Here is a 14,170-nt window from a genome sequence, read left to right as displayed (position 1 = left end):
GGCCGGAGGAGGCCCTTTTCAAATGCCAGTGGTCTGCAGAACCCGCCTGTCATGATTGTTGAGGTGGCCTGAGAACACCACGTAGCAGGGCTGTGAGCGAACTGGCAGAGGAAATGTGTGAGGTGCGCCTGCAAATCCGTCTGTTAGAGAGGGTCCTTCAGGGAGTCAGGGTCGTGTTCCGCATCGTCCCTGTAGTAACGCTCTTCGTATTTACGAGTGGCGAGAATATCAGGCAAGGGTTAAGCCGTCCTCCTCGTCGTCGTCCTCCCGTTCCTCCCACGTGTCACTGGAGTCATCTTGGCTTCACTCTGCAGGGCGGCCTGGCGGGTGGCCTTGGCCTCCATGACGTTGGACAGCTCGTTGATGATCAGCTTCAGGGTCTTGACCAGCAGAGGAAAGTTGGTGCAGCACTCAGCGTTCTGGGCTGACTTGGAGCGGGTGTGGGTGCCCTCGTCCAGGCCATAGATCTCCGCCCCCTTCATGCGGTTGTCCTGTAGCCGCTTGTCATCCGCGTGGATGCCGTGTGGAACAGCTTACACAGCGCCACAGAGCTGGCTTTGCGCTCGTACTGCCCGTAGAACAGGTGCTGCCGGCTGGTCTACTCGGCCATTGCGAACTCCAGGGCGGGCTTGCCTCTGGGCCCCAGGAGGCTGCACAGGAACTCTAGGAGGGGCTCCAGCTGAGTGTGCACCGTGTGGGCGAACACCGTGATCAGGGACCGCATGCCGCTGAGCGTCTCTGCCTGCTGCGTCTAGCTGAGGATGGCATGGAAAATCTGGTCCAGGCTCTCCCCCAGCTCCCACCCCGCCTTGGAGATGAGGGTGGACGCGAGGCGGCCCGCGAAGGCGGTGGTGAACTCGGAGGTGCGGGGGCCCAGCACCTGCATCACACACCACAGCCCGTTGTAGTCATGCAAATCAAACCACAGTGAGCTGGCATCTCACACCAGTCAGCATGGCCGTCGTCACAAAATCTACAAACAGTTAATGCTGGAGAGGGTGTGGAGAAAAGGGAACCCTCCTGCACTGTTGGTGGGAATGTAAATTGATACAGCCACTATGGAGAACAGTATGGAGGTTCCTTAAAAAACTAAAAATAAAACTACCATACGACCCAGCAATCCCACTCCTGGGCATATACCCTGAGAAAACCATAATTCAAAAACATACATATACCACAATGTTCATTGCAGCACTATTTACAATAGCCAGGTCATGGAAACATCCTAAATGTCCAACAACAGATGAATGGATAAAGAAGATGTGGCACATATATACAATGGAATATTACTCAGCCATAAAAAGGAACGAAATTGAGTTATTTGTAGTGAGGTGGATGGACCTAGAGTCTGTCGTACAGAGTGAAGTAAGTCAGAAAGAGAAAAATACCATATGCTAACGCACATATACGGAATGTAAAACAACCGTACTGATGAACCTAGTGGCAGGGCAGGAATAAAGACGCAGACATAGAAAATGGACTTGAGGACACAGCGGGGGAAGGGCAAGCTGGGACGAAGTGGGAGAGTAACACTGACATATATACACTACCAAATGTAAAATAGATAGCTAGTGGGAAGCTGCTGTATAGCACAGGGAGATCAGCTCGGTGCTTTGTGACCACCTAGAGGGGTGGGATAGGGAGGGTGGGAGGAGACACAAGAGGGAGGGGATATGGGGATATATGTATACATAGAGCTGATTCACTTTGTCGTACAGCAGAAACTAACACAATAAGGTAAAGCAATTATACTCCAATAAAGATACATATTAAAAAATAAAGCCTTCCAGACGCCAACATTTTTTTCTTTGTATATTAGTTTTATCTTATTGCATAACAAATTACCAAACTTAGCAGTTTAAAACAGCGTTCGTTTATTATCTCCAAACATTTGTGGGTAGTCCACAATTTGTGTGGTAGTCCATGCAGCTACCTGTGCCCTCTGCTCAGGGTCTCACAAGTCCACAATCAGGGTGTCAGCTGGGCGGCATTCTCATCCGGAGGCTGAATGAGGGAAGAATCCACTTTTGAACTCATTCAGGTTGTTAGCAGAATTCATTTCCTTGTGTATGACAGAGCTTCTTCCTGCCTCTTGGCTGGAGGCTGCCCCCCAACTTCCAGAGGCAGCCTGCAGTTCTCTGCTCTGGGGCCCTCTCCATGGACTGTTCACAGTGTGGCTGTTTGCTTCTTTAAGACAGCAGGAGAACCTGTCACTCCAGTCAGCTCAGAAGGAATCTTACATAAAGTAACATGTTCATGGGTGTGGCATCACATCACCCGTTGCTGTGTTCTGTTGATTAGAAGCAATTCACAAGTTCTGGTTGCAGTTGCCCACACAAAGGTGTTTACTCCAGGAGGTGGGAATTTGGGGAGGTTACCCTATTATAGTGTGTTCACTGCACTACTCATCTGGTGAAATTCCTGTAATGCCTCTATCTTGTTGCATTACTCTATAACCCTCCACTACACATGTGCCCTTTCTTGTCTCTCTCCACCTCTAAATATTTACCTTTATTATAATTTTTTGACTTTGCTACTTTTTTTCTTACAGTTTTATTGAGGCATAATTGACGTGCAGCACTGTATAAGTTTAAGGTGTACAGCATAATGATTTGACTTACATAATCATGAAATGACTATCACAAACAGTTTAGTGAACATCCCTCATCTCTGTAGACACAAAATTAAAGAAGTAGAGAAAAATTGTTTTCCTTGTGATGAGAACTCTTAGGATTTACCATTTTCATATATAACACACAGCAGCGTTGATTGTATTTATCATGTATATTAAATCCCTAATACTTATTTCTCTTGTAACTGGAAGTTCTCACCTTTCGACCAGCTTCATCCAGTTCCCCCTCCCCACATCCCACCTCTGCTAACCATAAGTCTGATCTCTTTTTCTGCGACTTTGCCTGTTTTTGAAGTGTAATTGACCTAAACACTGTGTTAGTTCCTGTTACACAACACAGTGATCCACTGTGTCTATGCATTTCGGAGTGATCACCATAAGACTAGTTGCCGTCTGTCACCCTACAAAGGCATCACATCGTTATTAACTGTAGTCCCCGAGCTGTACATTTAATACCTGTGACTCATTTTGTAACTGGAAGTTTGTACCTCTTAATCTCCCTCACCTACTTCTCTCCTCCATTCAAACCCTCCCAGCAACTGCCTGCTTGTTCTCTGTATCTATGACTCTGTTTCTCTTTTTTATGTTTGTTCATTTTTTTTGATTTTTTTGGATTTCACATATAAGTGAAATCGTACAGTATTTGTCTTTTTCTTTCTGACTGATTTCACCTAGCATAATACCCTCTAGGTCCATCCATGTTGTTGCAAATGGCAAGCTTTCACTTGTTTTTTTAATGGCTGAGTAATATTCCATTTCATATATGTGTGTGTGTGTGTATATATATATATATATATATATACACACACACCACATCATGTTCTTTGTTCTTTATCCATTGATCTGTTGATGGGCACTTAGATTGCTTCCATATCTTCTTGGCTACTGTAAATAACGCTGCAGTGAACATAGGGATGCATATATCTTTTCTAATTAGTGTTTTTGTTTTCTAAATACCCCGGAGTGGAGTTGCTGGATCATATGGTAGTTCCATTTTTAAATTTTTTGAGGAATCTCTATACTGTTTTCCACAGTTGGTGCACCAGTTTACGTTCCCTCCAATAGTGCATAAGGGTTTCCTTTTCTTTACATCCTTGTTATTTTCTCTAGCGCTTGTTACTTGTTGTCTTTTTGATAATAGCCATCTAATAAGTGTGAGACGGTATCTCATTGTGGTTTGATTTGCATTTCCCTGATGATTAGTGATGCTGAGCATCTTTTCATGTACCTATTGGCCATGTGCGTGTCTTCTTTGGAAAAATGTCTATTCAGATCCTCTGCCCATTTTTCAATTGGGTTGTTATTTTTTTTGATGTTGAGTTACGTGAGTTCTTTGTATATTTTGGATATTAACCTCTTATCAGGTACATCTTTTGCAAATATCTACTCCCATTCAGTAGGCAGCCTTTTCATTTTGCTGATAGTTTCCTTTACTGTGCAAAAGCTTTTTAGTTTGATGGGTATTACTAAGACCGATGTCAAAAAGCGTACTGCCTATGTTGTCTTCTAGATATTTACCTTTAGATATATCATGGTAGAGACTGTGTCCTCTTCATCTCTCCGCATCCCTTTGCACCACACGTAAAACTTGGCACTTAGTTGGTCTCAAGTGAACTTTTTAAAAAACAGATTTATTGAGGTTTAATTATTCAGTGAACTTTCAATAAATGAATGAAGAGAAACATAGGGCTAACATATTGCAAATTTTAAAGCATTTGCTGATAATTTTTAAATAAATAATTGACTTGCCTAATATATTTGAAGTTTCACTGGCTCTTCCTTCAAGACAATAATTGGTAAAATGAATTATAAGATAAAATAATATAATAATCATTTCTAGAGTTGTGTAACTATGAATTTTTTTCATGATACAACTTCATGACATGTTATCTAACCAGATAATTTTTTTTCTTCTAGATGAGCAAGAGATAGTACAAAAACGTACTTTTACAAAATGGATCAACTCTCATCTGGCCAAGGTAAAGGAAACTACCCAGAGTTCTATGTTAACTTAGTTTGAGCCAATACATCATTAAACACACAGTTTAAAGTAATGCTGCTGTGGCTATTGTCACTATAACTAAGTCAGTAATGTTGGCACCTATCAGTTTAATTGTGGCATCTGCTAACATTTTTTCAAAGAAAATTAATAGATAACCAGAGTCGAAAGCAGTTACTTCATGTCGATTCCATGAATCTTGATGAAATATTTCATTCAGTTGTTTCTTCTGTACTGATGTGTGTCACATCAGAAGGAGAATTCATGGTGGAGTTTTGTTTGTGTTTGTTTCTATTTGGAGCAGAAAAAAACAATGAGTAGTCTGCCCTGAGCAAAGAATTTTATCTAAGGAGATTGTGTCTGGGCTCCCCTCTCAGGTGCTCTTATAGAAGAGTAACCGTCGTGGCAGGACACTGCAAAGGCTAATCAGTCTGAGATTATCCATACTGACCTTAGATTGTATCAGGTGACTGGGTATCCATACATTGTAATGACTTGGAACATAAATACTAACATAAAACAAATTTCCGTGTAGCTACATTACAAAAAAATTAATCTCTTATAATGCTGATGAAAAAATATGTGAACCAAAAAACATTACATTTGTAAAAATAAACGCAGATGACAGGACAATTGTCTGCATTCAGTTAGAGGATCTTTGCCGAGAGCAGTGCCTAACGTGTGCAAGGCATAATCCTACGAGCAGTTTTTGATTGCGGACTCCTCCAAAGCCTCTTTTCATAGTTCATGAGCAAACAAAGCATGGCAGCTTATCTCAGTCCCATTGTACAAATGGACTGCTTACTGTGTGTCTATGATAGGCTTTGGAGACAGGAAAAAAGCTAGTAAAACACTTTCCCAGGCCTTGGGAAGCTCAAAATCCAGCAAAAAGAGAAGACTAGATGAATGTCTAGGACTTCGCTTGTGGCACAGTGGTTGAGAATTCGCCTGCCAATGCAGGGGACACGGGTTCGATCCCTGGTCCGGGAAAATCCCACATGCCGTGGAGCAACTAAGCCCGTGCACCACAATTACTGAGCCTGCGCTCTAGAGCCCGTGTACCACAACTACTGGGCCTGCGTGCTGCCACTACTGAAGCCCGCGCTCCTAGAGCCCGTGCTCCGCAACAAGAGAAGCCACCCCAGTGAGAAGCCTGCGCACCGCAACGAAGAGTAGCCCCTGCTCGCTGCAACTAGAGAAAGCCCACGCGCAGCAACGAAGACCCAACGCAGCCTGAAAAAAAAAAAAAAAAAGAAGAATGTGTCTAGATACAGGATAGAATGGGATTATCTTTCCTATAATCTCTCCAAAAGCCACTTGGTAAAATGGGAGTTTTCTGGCCCAGTGGCTGCACCCAGAATCTGCCCTGTGACAAGGCACTGAATGCCCTTGGGGCTCATTTTCTCAAGCTTTGGCTGGTGTCATCTGGCCACAGCCACTACTTATACTCCAGAATCCTCATCGTTTGAGGACAGTTCTTTTTTTTCCAAAATGAAAATAGAGTTATTGTTTTTTCATATCATAAAAAGGTTACATGCTAATTGTAAATCGTTTTGATAATAAACTTCTTAGAAAGTTTAATGAAAGTAAAAATCACCTTAAATTCCACAGTCCTGATATAACCATCACTGACATATTGATCACCATTTTTCTACATGCTGGCATGCACAGTCTCACATAAGTGGCTATAGGCCACTTATTCTGTATTCACTTTTATTCTGTGTGCCTCTATTCACCCAGCACATCTGCACATCTTCCCATGTGATTAGATACAGAGCCACATAATCATTTTAATGGCTGACTAATACTTTGTCATTATAAATATAATAAAATTCTTTATAAATCATAATTAGCCAGTCATCTATCAGTGGTTATATAATTGGTTTCCAGTTGGTTAATATTATATAAAATGTCACAGTGAAAGTCCTTGGGCATATATATCTGTACATTTGTCTGATTATTTTTCTTAGGATAAATTTCTAGAAGGGGGTAGATAGTCCACAAGTATACATGTCTATAACTTTAATATATACCAAGAGCTTCTGAGAATGCCCATTTCCTTATACTATTAATCCTCTTCAACAGTATTTTCCAATCTGGTGAAAATAGTTTATAGTTATTTTTATATTTTTTAATAGGGTTGAGTATCTTTGCGGAAGATTTTAAAGCAGAATTCCTGGGACACACTTATCTGTGTTCTGAATTCTTAAAAAGAAGCTAAAATTGGAATGCGTGCCGTGGCACACAGTATACAAAAGGCCTTTGTCGAAGGATTATATGCCAAGAATTTGTTTTCTAATCTGTTTTTATCACCATTTTATCATTGTTTCAAGTTACTTGACATATTTATGTGATAACTGGGTATTGGAAGGGGCTGTACCAGTGTGTACCCTTTTATGTTCTTTTTCTTTTGAGTCCTGCTTTGTGACCTCACGCCTGCTATTCCCCATCTAAATATACAAGTCCTGCCCTTAATGTGTAGCACATACGTCTCTCATTCATGAAGTCATTTCTGACCACATGTGGAACCCTGAGCAAAGGCTCCAGAATGTTAGCGGTTTCCCCTGCACTCCTTCCCCAGCGCCATCCCCCTGCCTTCTCTGCTGTTCCTGCCTCAGCTTTGGTAGAATCAGAATCTCAGCGCTTCTCCAGAACCTGCAGCACAGGTGGAAAAGTTCAGCATGTCTTTTTTTTTTAATGTGCTCAGAGTATTTTAATTTAAAAATATGCTAGAGATTAGAGATTTCATGTATTTTGTGTATGTGTGGTCTGTGGGTCTATGAGTATTTGCCTATGCTAGTAGAAGATAGCTAGTTTCTTTTTTTTTTTTAAAGTATTTTATTTATTTATTTATTTGGCTGTGTCGGGTCTTAGTTGCGGCATGCGGGATCTTTGTTGCGGCATGTGGGATCTTTCATTGCAGCGTGCGGGCTCTTTGTTGTGGCATGTGAGCTTAGTTGCCCCGCAGCATGTGGGATCTTAGTTTCCAGACCAGGGATTGAACCCGCGTCCCCTGCATTGGAAGGTGGATTCTTAACCACTGGACCACCAGGGAAGTCCCTAGTTTGTCTTTTCTTTTAATGAGAAAGAAATAGCTTTTGTTTTTTTTTTTACTTTTGAGTCATTGCATTTGGATTTACCACTGCATTCTTTTTTTTTTTTTTTGAATATAGTTGATTTAAAATGTTGTGTTAGTTTCTGCTGTACAGCAAGGTGAATCAGTTATACATATACATACATACACTTTTTTGAAGATTCTTTTCCATATAGATCATAACAGAGTATGGAGTAGAGTTCCCTGTGCTTATTAATTATCTGTTCTATATATAATAGTGTGTATATGTCAATCCCAATCACCCAGTTTATCCCCACCCTCCGCCAGTATATCTTAAATGATTTTATACTGTTTCATATCTCACCTTCCCATCAACATTGTAAAGTCTTCAAGGCATGTGCTAATTCTTGGAGTTCTTCGTAAATCCTAATAGCTCTAAGCACAGCTCCGAGTACCATGCAGAGGGGCTTAACGAAACAGCAACAGCAAAGATTCTTTATCTTTTCTTATTTTGTTAGAGTAGGAAAAACATCAGTCACATGGGCAAAAAATAACGATTAATGTCTGGCACTGTGCTAAGTGCTTAACTCAGGTTATTTTGTAGCGTTCTTCTTCATACACCTGGCCATTGGTGCTGCTGAGATTTTAATGCAGACGTGAATCTGAGGTCCACTTGGCTTCCCTACTTTACACATTTTTGCATCGATAGTATCATTTCAAAAGACCCAGAAAATTATTACCTCTGCAACTGCTCCATTGTAACCTTACTGCAATAGGGATTTTTTTGTTGTTGTTCTTTTGTTTTCCCCTCTGTACTTGCTATTCTTTCTTTCTTGGGCCTTGAAAACTGAAACAGTGATATACCTATGCTTGTTATCCGGAACTTATTTATACTGACATCGTAGTATCTTACCAAATGTACCCTGCAACTTCATTGGAAAACATTTTCCTTTTCTGACTCACTTGTAGTTAAAAACATTTTGAAAATAAAATCTGACCACATTACCCTGCTTTGATAGTTGAGAGTTTTAGGATAACTACAGAGTGGATGTTTATGTCTGTGATTGTCTCAGCGGTTGGTCCCATGATTCCCTACTCTTCCCTCTCTCTTGTACCCATCCTTTGCTTGCCTTTATTCCTATTTGAGTTTCCTATCCCAGCCCTACTTCTCTCTCATTCTCCCTCTCACCCTGCTTCCATTCCTGTATCATCTCTATCTCTCCCATCCCATCTCCTTCTCCATCACACCTCTGCCCAACTCCCTTTCCATCTGTATCTCAATCTCTCCATCCCTACCTTTATCCCCATTCCCCTCTCTATTTCTGTCTGTACACTTTCTCTATAAAAACATATGCAACCTGTACCTTCTAGGCTTCACAGTCTCCTTGAGGTCACATTTAAATGGAAGCACACACTTCCCTCCCCATTGCAGTGTGCTGACTTACTTCTGGAAATGATAATACCTTACTTGCAACAGAAGCAAGTTGAGATTCTTATCTTTTATCTGGCCTCTGGACAAGTACACTGTGTCACTTTTCCTGCTGTCTCTGTGAGAAGGCCTGCTCCCAAAGTCATGGTGTGATGCTAGAGTGTGCCCATCACTTAGCACCCCAGGCACAGACAGCAAGCACCTGCACACACACACACACACACACACACACACACACACACACACACACACACACACACACACACACACACACACACACCCTCTACCTTAATCACCTGGGCTCCACAGAAGCATATATTATGCCCAGAATCTCACTAAGTCTCTCGTGAAAACAGCCTCTTAGATATTTGGTCTACAGCTCTTCTTTACCTTTTAACAACACATGGATATCTCCCCTGGCCCCTGGTTTTCAGTCATAGAGCAGGCCCAAAGCCATACTGAGAATCAAAATGTTTCTCACTAGAAAAAGAATCCACAGAGAAGCCACTTGATCTGCTTCAAGGTCTTTCCTTATCCTCCAGAGATTCTTTTTTTTTTTTTTTAATTTATTTATTTATTTTTGGCTGTGTTGGGTCTTCGTTGCTGGGTGCAGGCTTTCTCTAGTTGAGGCGAGCGGGGGCTACTCTTTGTTGCGGTGCGCGGGCTTCTCATTGCGGTGGATTCTCCTGTTGTGGAGCACGGGCTCTAGGCGTGCGGACTTCAGTAGTTGTGACTCGCGGGCTCTAGAGCGCAGGCCCGGTAGTTGTGGCGCACGGACTTAGTTGCTCTGCGGTATGTGGGATCTTCCCAGACCAGGGCTCGAACCCGTGTCCCCTTCATTGACAGGCAGATTCTTAACCACTGCACCACCAGGGAAGCCCCTCTCCGGAGATTCTTGAGCCAACTTTTCCTCTTCTTTCTTGCTTATTAAAAAACCAAAGCCAATGGTTTGTCCTATAACAACAGTCTGCTCCAAGGATGGAACCATAATTGCTGTCAGCTTTGAAAGGACCTGGTGTTCTGTAATTTGTTGGGTCAGATTGAGTCTGGTTTGGTGTATTGTTTATGTTTATTTATTTTGCCCAGTAAATATGCAAGCAACTTAGACCCAGTATTAGTCAGCTTGGGCTGCTGTAACAAAATACCATAGACTATGTGGCTCAAACAAGGAACATTTATTTCTTGAAATTCTGGAGGCTGGAAAGTTCAAGATCAATGTGTCGACTGATTTCAGTCCTTACATGGCAGAGAGAGAAAGAACTCTGGTTTCTCCTCCTCTTCTTATAGGACACTAATTCCGTTGTGAGGAATTTATGACCTCATTTACACCCAATTACCTCCCAAAGGCCCCACTTCCAAATACCATCACGTTGGGGGTTAAGGCTTCACCATATAGATTTGGGCGGGGGGACACACGAACATTCAGTCCATAACAGGCCACAGGTTCATCCTGAGGTCTGGCTTGAAGCACATGAGAATTTCTTCCAAACCTCGGTCCAAGAATGATGTTAAATAATGAACTTGTCTCCTCTTTCGTATCAGATGTTTGTATTTCAGTTCCTATTGTACATAGCGCTGTGCTTTGGAATGGCTTCAGATATCTAATAACCAAATCCTTCAAAATAATTAAAATGCATTTTATTCCTTGGTTGTGTGTGTATGTGTGTGTGTGTTTCCTACAATTTTCTGTTGACATCTACCAATAAAGGCAAGGAAGTGACCCATGTCAAAAATATTTTCATGCTGGTGATCAGATACTAGTCTTAATTCACCTATTATTTATGCTATATAACATGCCAAGTTATTTATCTCTGAGAACAAGAAAGGAGAAGGTGCTAAACTGGCAGGAAAAAAAGAGTTTCGACTTTCTTCTAGAATGCAAGTTGTAAATATTTTGTCGATCTGAGTTGTCTGGGAGCTATTGCACAAGTCATGGGAATTTTTGTGGATTTAAACTAGAGTGATAAACCATCTCATCCTAAATTCTGTGATTATGTCTTGCTACTGCAATGCCTTCTTTAAAGATTTTAAGCAAACTAAAAAAATAAACACCTTATTTAGAAAGAAAGCTTTATATGTCAATTATATCAATAAAACTGGAAGAAAAAAATTATACCTGTTTTCTCAAAAATCTTCTTTGGAAATTGACTGTTTCCAAAAATAGCTTTAATAATAAGTTGCAGCAGGTTTACAGAGCTGGGATGTTGAGTTGAGAAGCAAAAAAAATTGATCCTCTGTCCTAAGATCATTCAATGTTGGGTGCATTGGGGGATGTGCAAAAGATGCTTTGTGGAGATAAATTTGGGGAGGGTTTTTAATGGGAAATTTTCATTTTTGTTGTAGGCTACTTTGCTTAGTTGCAAATAAGAAAACTATTTACTGCTAACTAAATAAAACAAAAGTCTTTTACTGATGACATTTTATTCTATTGTAACAATTCTTTATAAGTATTTTGACAGTAGTATGGAGACATTGGGTGCAAATGAGAGAGCAATCTGTTTTCAAAAAATACGCTTTTCTTAAAACAAAAATTTATATTAAAAATAGGAAAAAAAACCCCGAGAATTTTCTGTAGATTACTCAAATTTGTGAATATAATTATCAGTTTTAAAAAAATATTTGCTTTGTTGTCAAATTGAAGTCTTCACGCTTCTGAAATTATGCAAAACATTGCAAATCATAAATTGTCGATAAAATGTAATGTAACATCAACAAAAATTAGTGGGTTCTGTTTATTTCATATATCTGATAATTCCTTTCAGGAAGAGGGTGTCATACTGAAACGTGGACCCTATAATTTTCTTCCTTTTTAAGAAGAAACCTGCCTCTTTCTATTCTGTTTGCTTTGTCAGTGAAAGAAGGTGGAGCATTTGTTTTTAAATTAGCCCAATATTGATCCAAGTAAGAGTTTTTCAAAGTTAGGTCCTGATTCAATGCTGGCTGTCATCACTCATTGCTAACTAGGTTTTTAAATTGCAGGGCTGCTGTTTACTGAACTCATCATGTGCCGATTACTGTGCCTTAGCAATTTTATCTTTTATTTTATTTAAATAACACAACAATCAAATATAAGTAGTATTTTCACCATTTTATAGATTGTGAAACTGAAGCTTAGCGTTAATTAATAAGCTCAAGGTCATATAACAGGTACGTGGAAAACCAGATTTCAATTCCAGGACTCCAAAGTTTGGGCACTAACCATTGTGTTATATACACCATGCTTCTTTCGTTTATTTAGCTATTCATGTAGCAAATACTTTTCAAGCACCTATTATGTGCTAGGGGTTGTGGATACAGTGGTGAACAAAAACAGATACAGTCCATGCCATTATGAAACTGACAGGCCAGCAGAAGAGACAGCAGTTACAGAGACGTGTGTATGGTAAATTCCACGAGCAGCGAAGTACAGGGTGTCAGCGAGCACAGGGCAAGCGCAGCCAACCATACAAGTAACCTGAAGGAGGGCATCGGAATAGGTTTCCAGAGGAAGAAACATTTGAGCTGGAGCCAGAGAAATGTCTTGGGACTGGGTAGGTGAAGGAACTAATGTTTTCAAAAGTTAAGAAGTAAGAAAGAGCCTGGCACAGTAAAGGAAGTGTGAAGCTCAGAATACCTGAAAATATGGGTTCCAGGAATGGGTTGGCAACAGAGGAAACTGAGAATCGATCAAAGGTCAGCCATTAAAAGGGTTTGGATGTTGTGTTATGGGCACCGGAGACGTTAGAGTCTTAGGAAAATGAAATGATCACTCTGGGCTCAACCCCTCTCTCAACCTCTCTCTCTCTCATCTCTCTGTCCCTCCCCCGCCTCTCGTTTTCCCCCACACCCCTCTCACATAAATTAGAGCAGGAACCAGTAAAATTGGAGGTGAAGTGAATTTGCAATAACTCAGATAAGAAGGGAGGATCCTTTGGACTAAAGTAGTGGTGGGGGAATGGAGAAAAAGTGGATAGATTGAAAAATGGGTAGGGGTGGACCCGATACAACTGAGTCATCAGTTGGAAGCTGGGGGAGAAGGAATCAAGAATGACTCCTAGATTTCTGCCTTGAACAGATGATTAGGATCATTCATGGAGACAGAGAATACAAGAGACTTTGGGGGAAAGCTAATAGGTTCAGTTACACAGAGGGAAATGACTTAGTAGAGATGAACACTTTTCATTGGGCAATTAGAAGTCATTAGCCATCACTGGGGGTGGCCAAGTCGTGGCAGAAACCCGACTCTAGCAAACCGGTAAGTAAATGAGAGGTGAGGACGTTAGGACCTGAGTGTATATTACATGTTAAGGAGATAGAGTATTAGCTAAAGCAGAATATGGGGTCTGGTAAGAGCTGTTTCAATAAAGAGTGGTCTTAAGTGTGTGTCTATGGAAGGGAATGATCAAGAACTGGTAGAGAGGGTTAGGGTGAAAATGAAGGAAAACAAGCGTATTTTAAGATACAAGACTCCTAAAGAGGCAGGGTGGGGAGAAAATCAACAGGACGGGCAGAGGTTTTTACCAGAGGAGAGACAGCTCCCAATCTCTGAGGCCAGAGGGGGAATAGGAAGGATGGGTGTGGATGTGCCTAAGTTTGGGATGGGGGAGAGAGGAAGACAGAGTTGGGTGGGCTTGAATTTGAGGGGATTCCCACCTAATGACTGCAGGTTTTTTAGGTCTATCAGAATAGTCTGCATTTCTAAGCAGAAGAATTTGTTAGGAAGAATATTTTTCTTAAATTGGCGGTTAAAAATACATTTGTTCTTTCACATTTAAAAATGTGTTTATCTTAGCAAATTCCTAAACTTTATGCAAGACCCATAGGCTATTGTACAGTGTCACCTTGACCCCCAAAGGGGACAGATTAAAGACGTGTTTTCCAAAAATCTTTCCCCTAAAATTTTATTTTTAATTAGAAAAAGATAATATAAGTAATCTTAACATTAAACATCGGTTATACTCTGTTATCAAATAATTATAGTTTCACATTTTCTCTGAATTTGTCAAATGGAACAGAGTGTTATATTTAAATACCTTTGATTCAGTCTTTATGATATTTGACTTTGAAATAAATATA

The 14,170-nt window shown here is 40.8% G+C and overlaps 1 protein-coding gene and 1 pseudogene across 1 annotated transcript in view; one reads left to right on the top strand and one right to left on the bottom strand.

Annotated features, from left to right (window-relative positions):
• Window positions 1-14,170, top strand: part of SYNE1 (spectrin repeat containing nuclear envelope protein 1) — a 457,576-nt gene that overhangs the window by 67,035 nt on the left and 376,371 nt on the right. Inside the window, exon 2 of the mRNA XM_060283256.2 lies at window positions 4,550-4,611. Within this exon, the coding sequence (XP_060139239.1) occupies window positions 4,550-4,611 (62 nt within the window). The remainder of the gene's footprint in view (window positions 1-4,549; window positions 4,612-14,170) is intronic.
• Window positions 19-2,993, bottom strand: LOC132593407 (importin-9 pseudogene; annotated as a pseudogene).

Source organism: Globicephala melas, chromosome 14 (assembly GCF_963455315.2).
Source record: "Globicephala melas chromosome 14, mGloMel1.2, whole genome shotgun sequence".
Lineage (NCBI taxonomy): Eukaryota > Metazoa > Chordata > Mammalia > Artiodactyla > Delphinidae > Globicephala > Globicephala melas.
The sequence above is the reverse complement of the archived record's forward strand: the minus strand, read 5'-3'. Positions and strand labels throughout refer to the sequence as shown.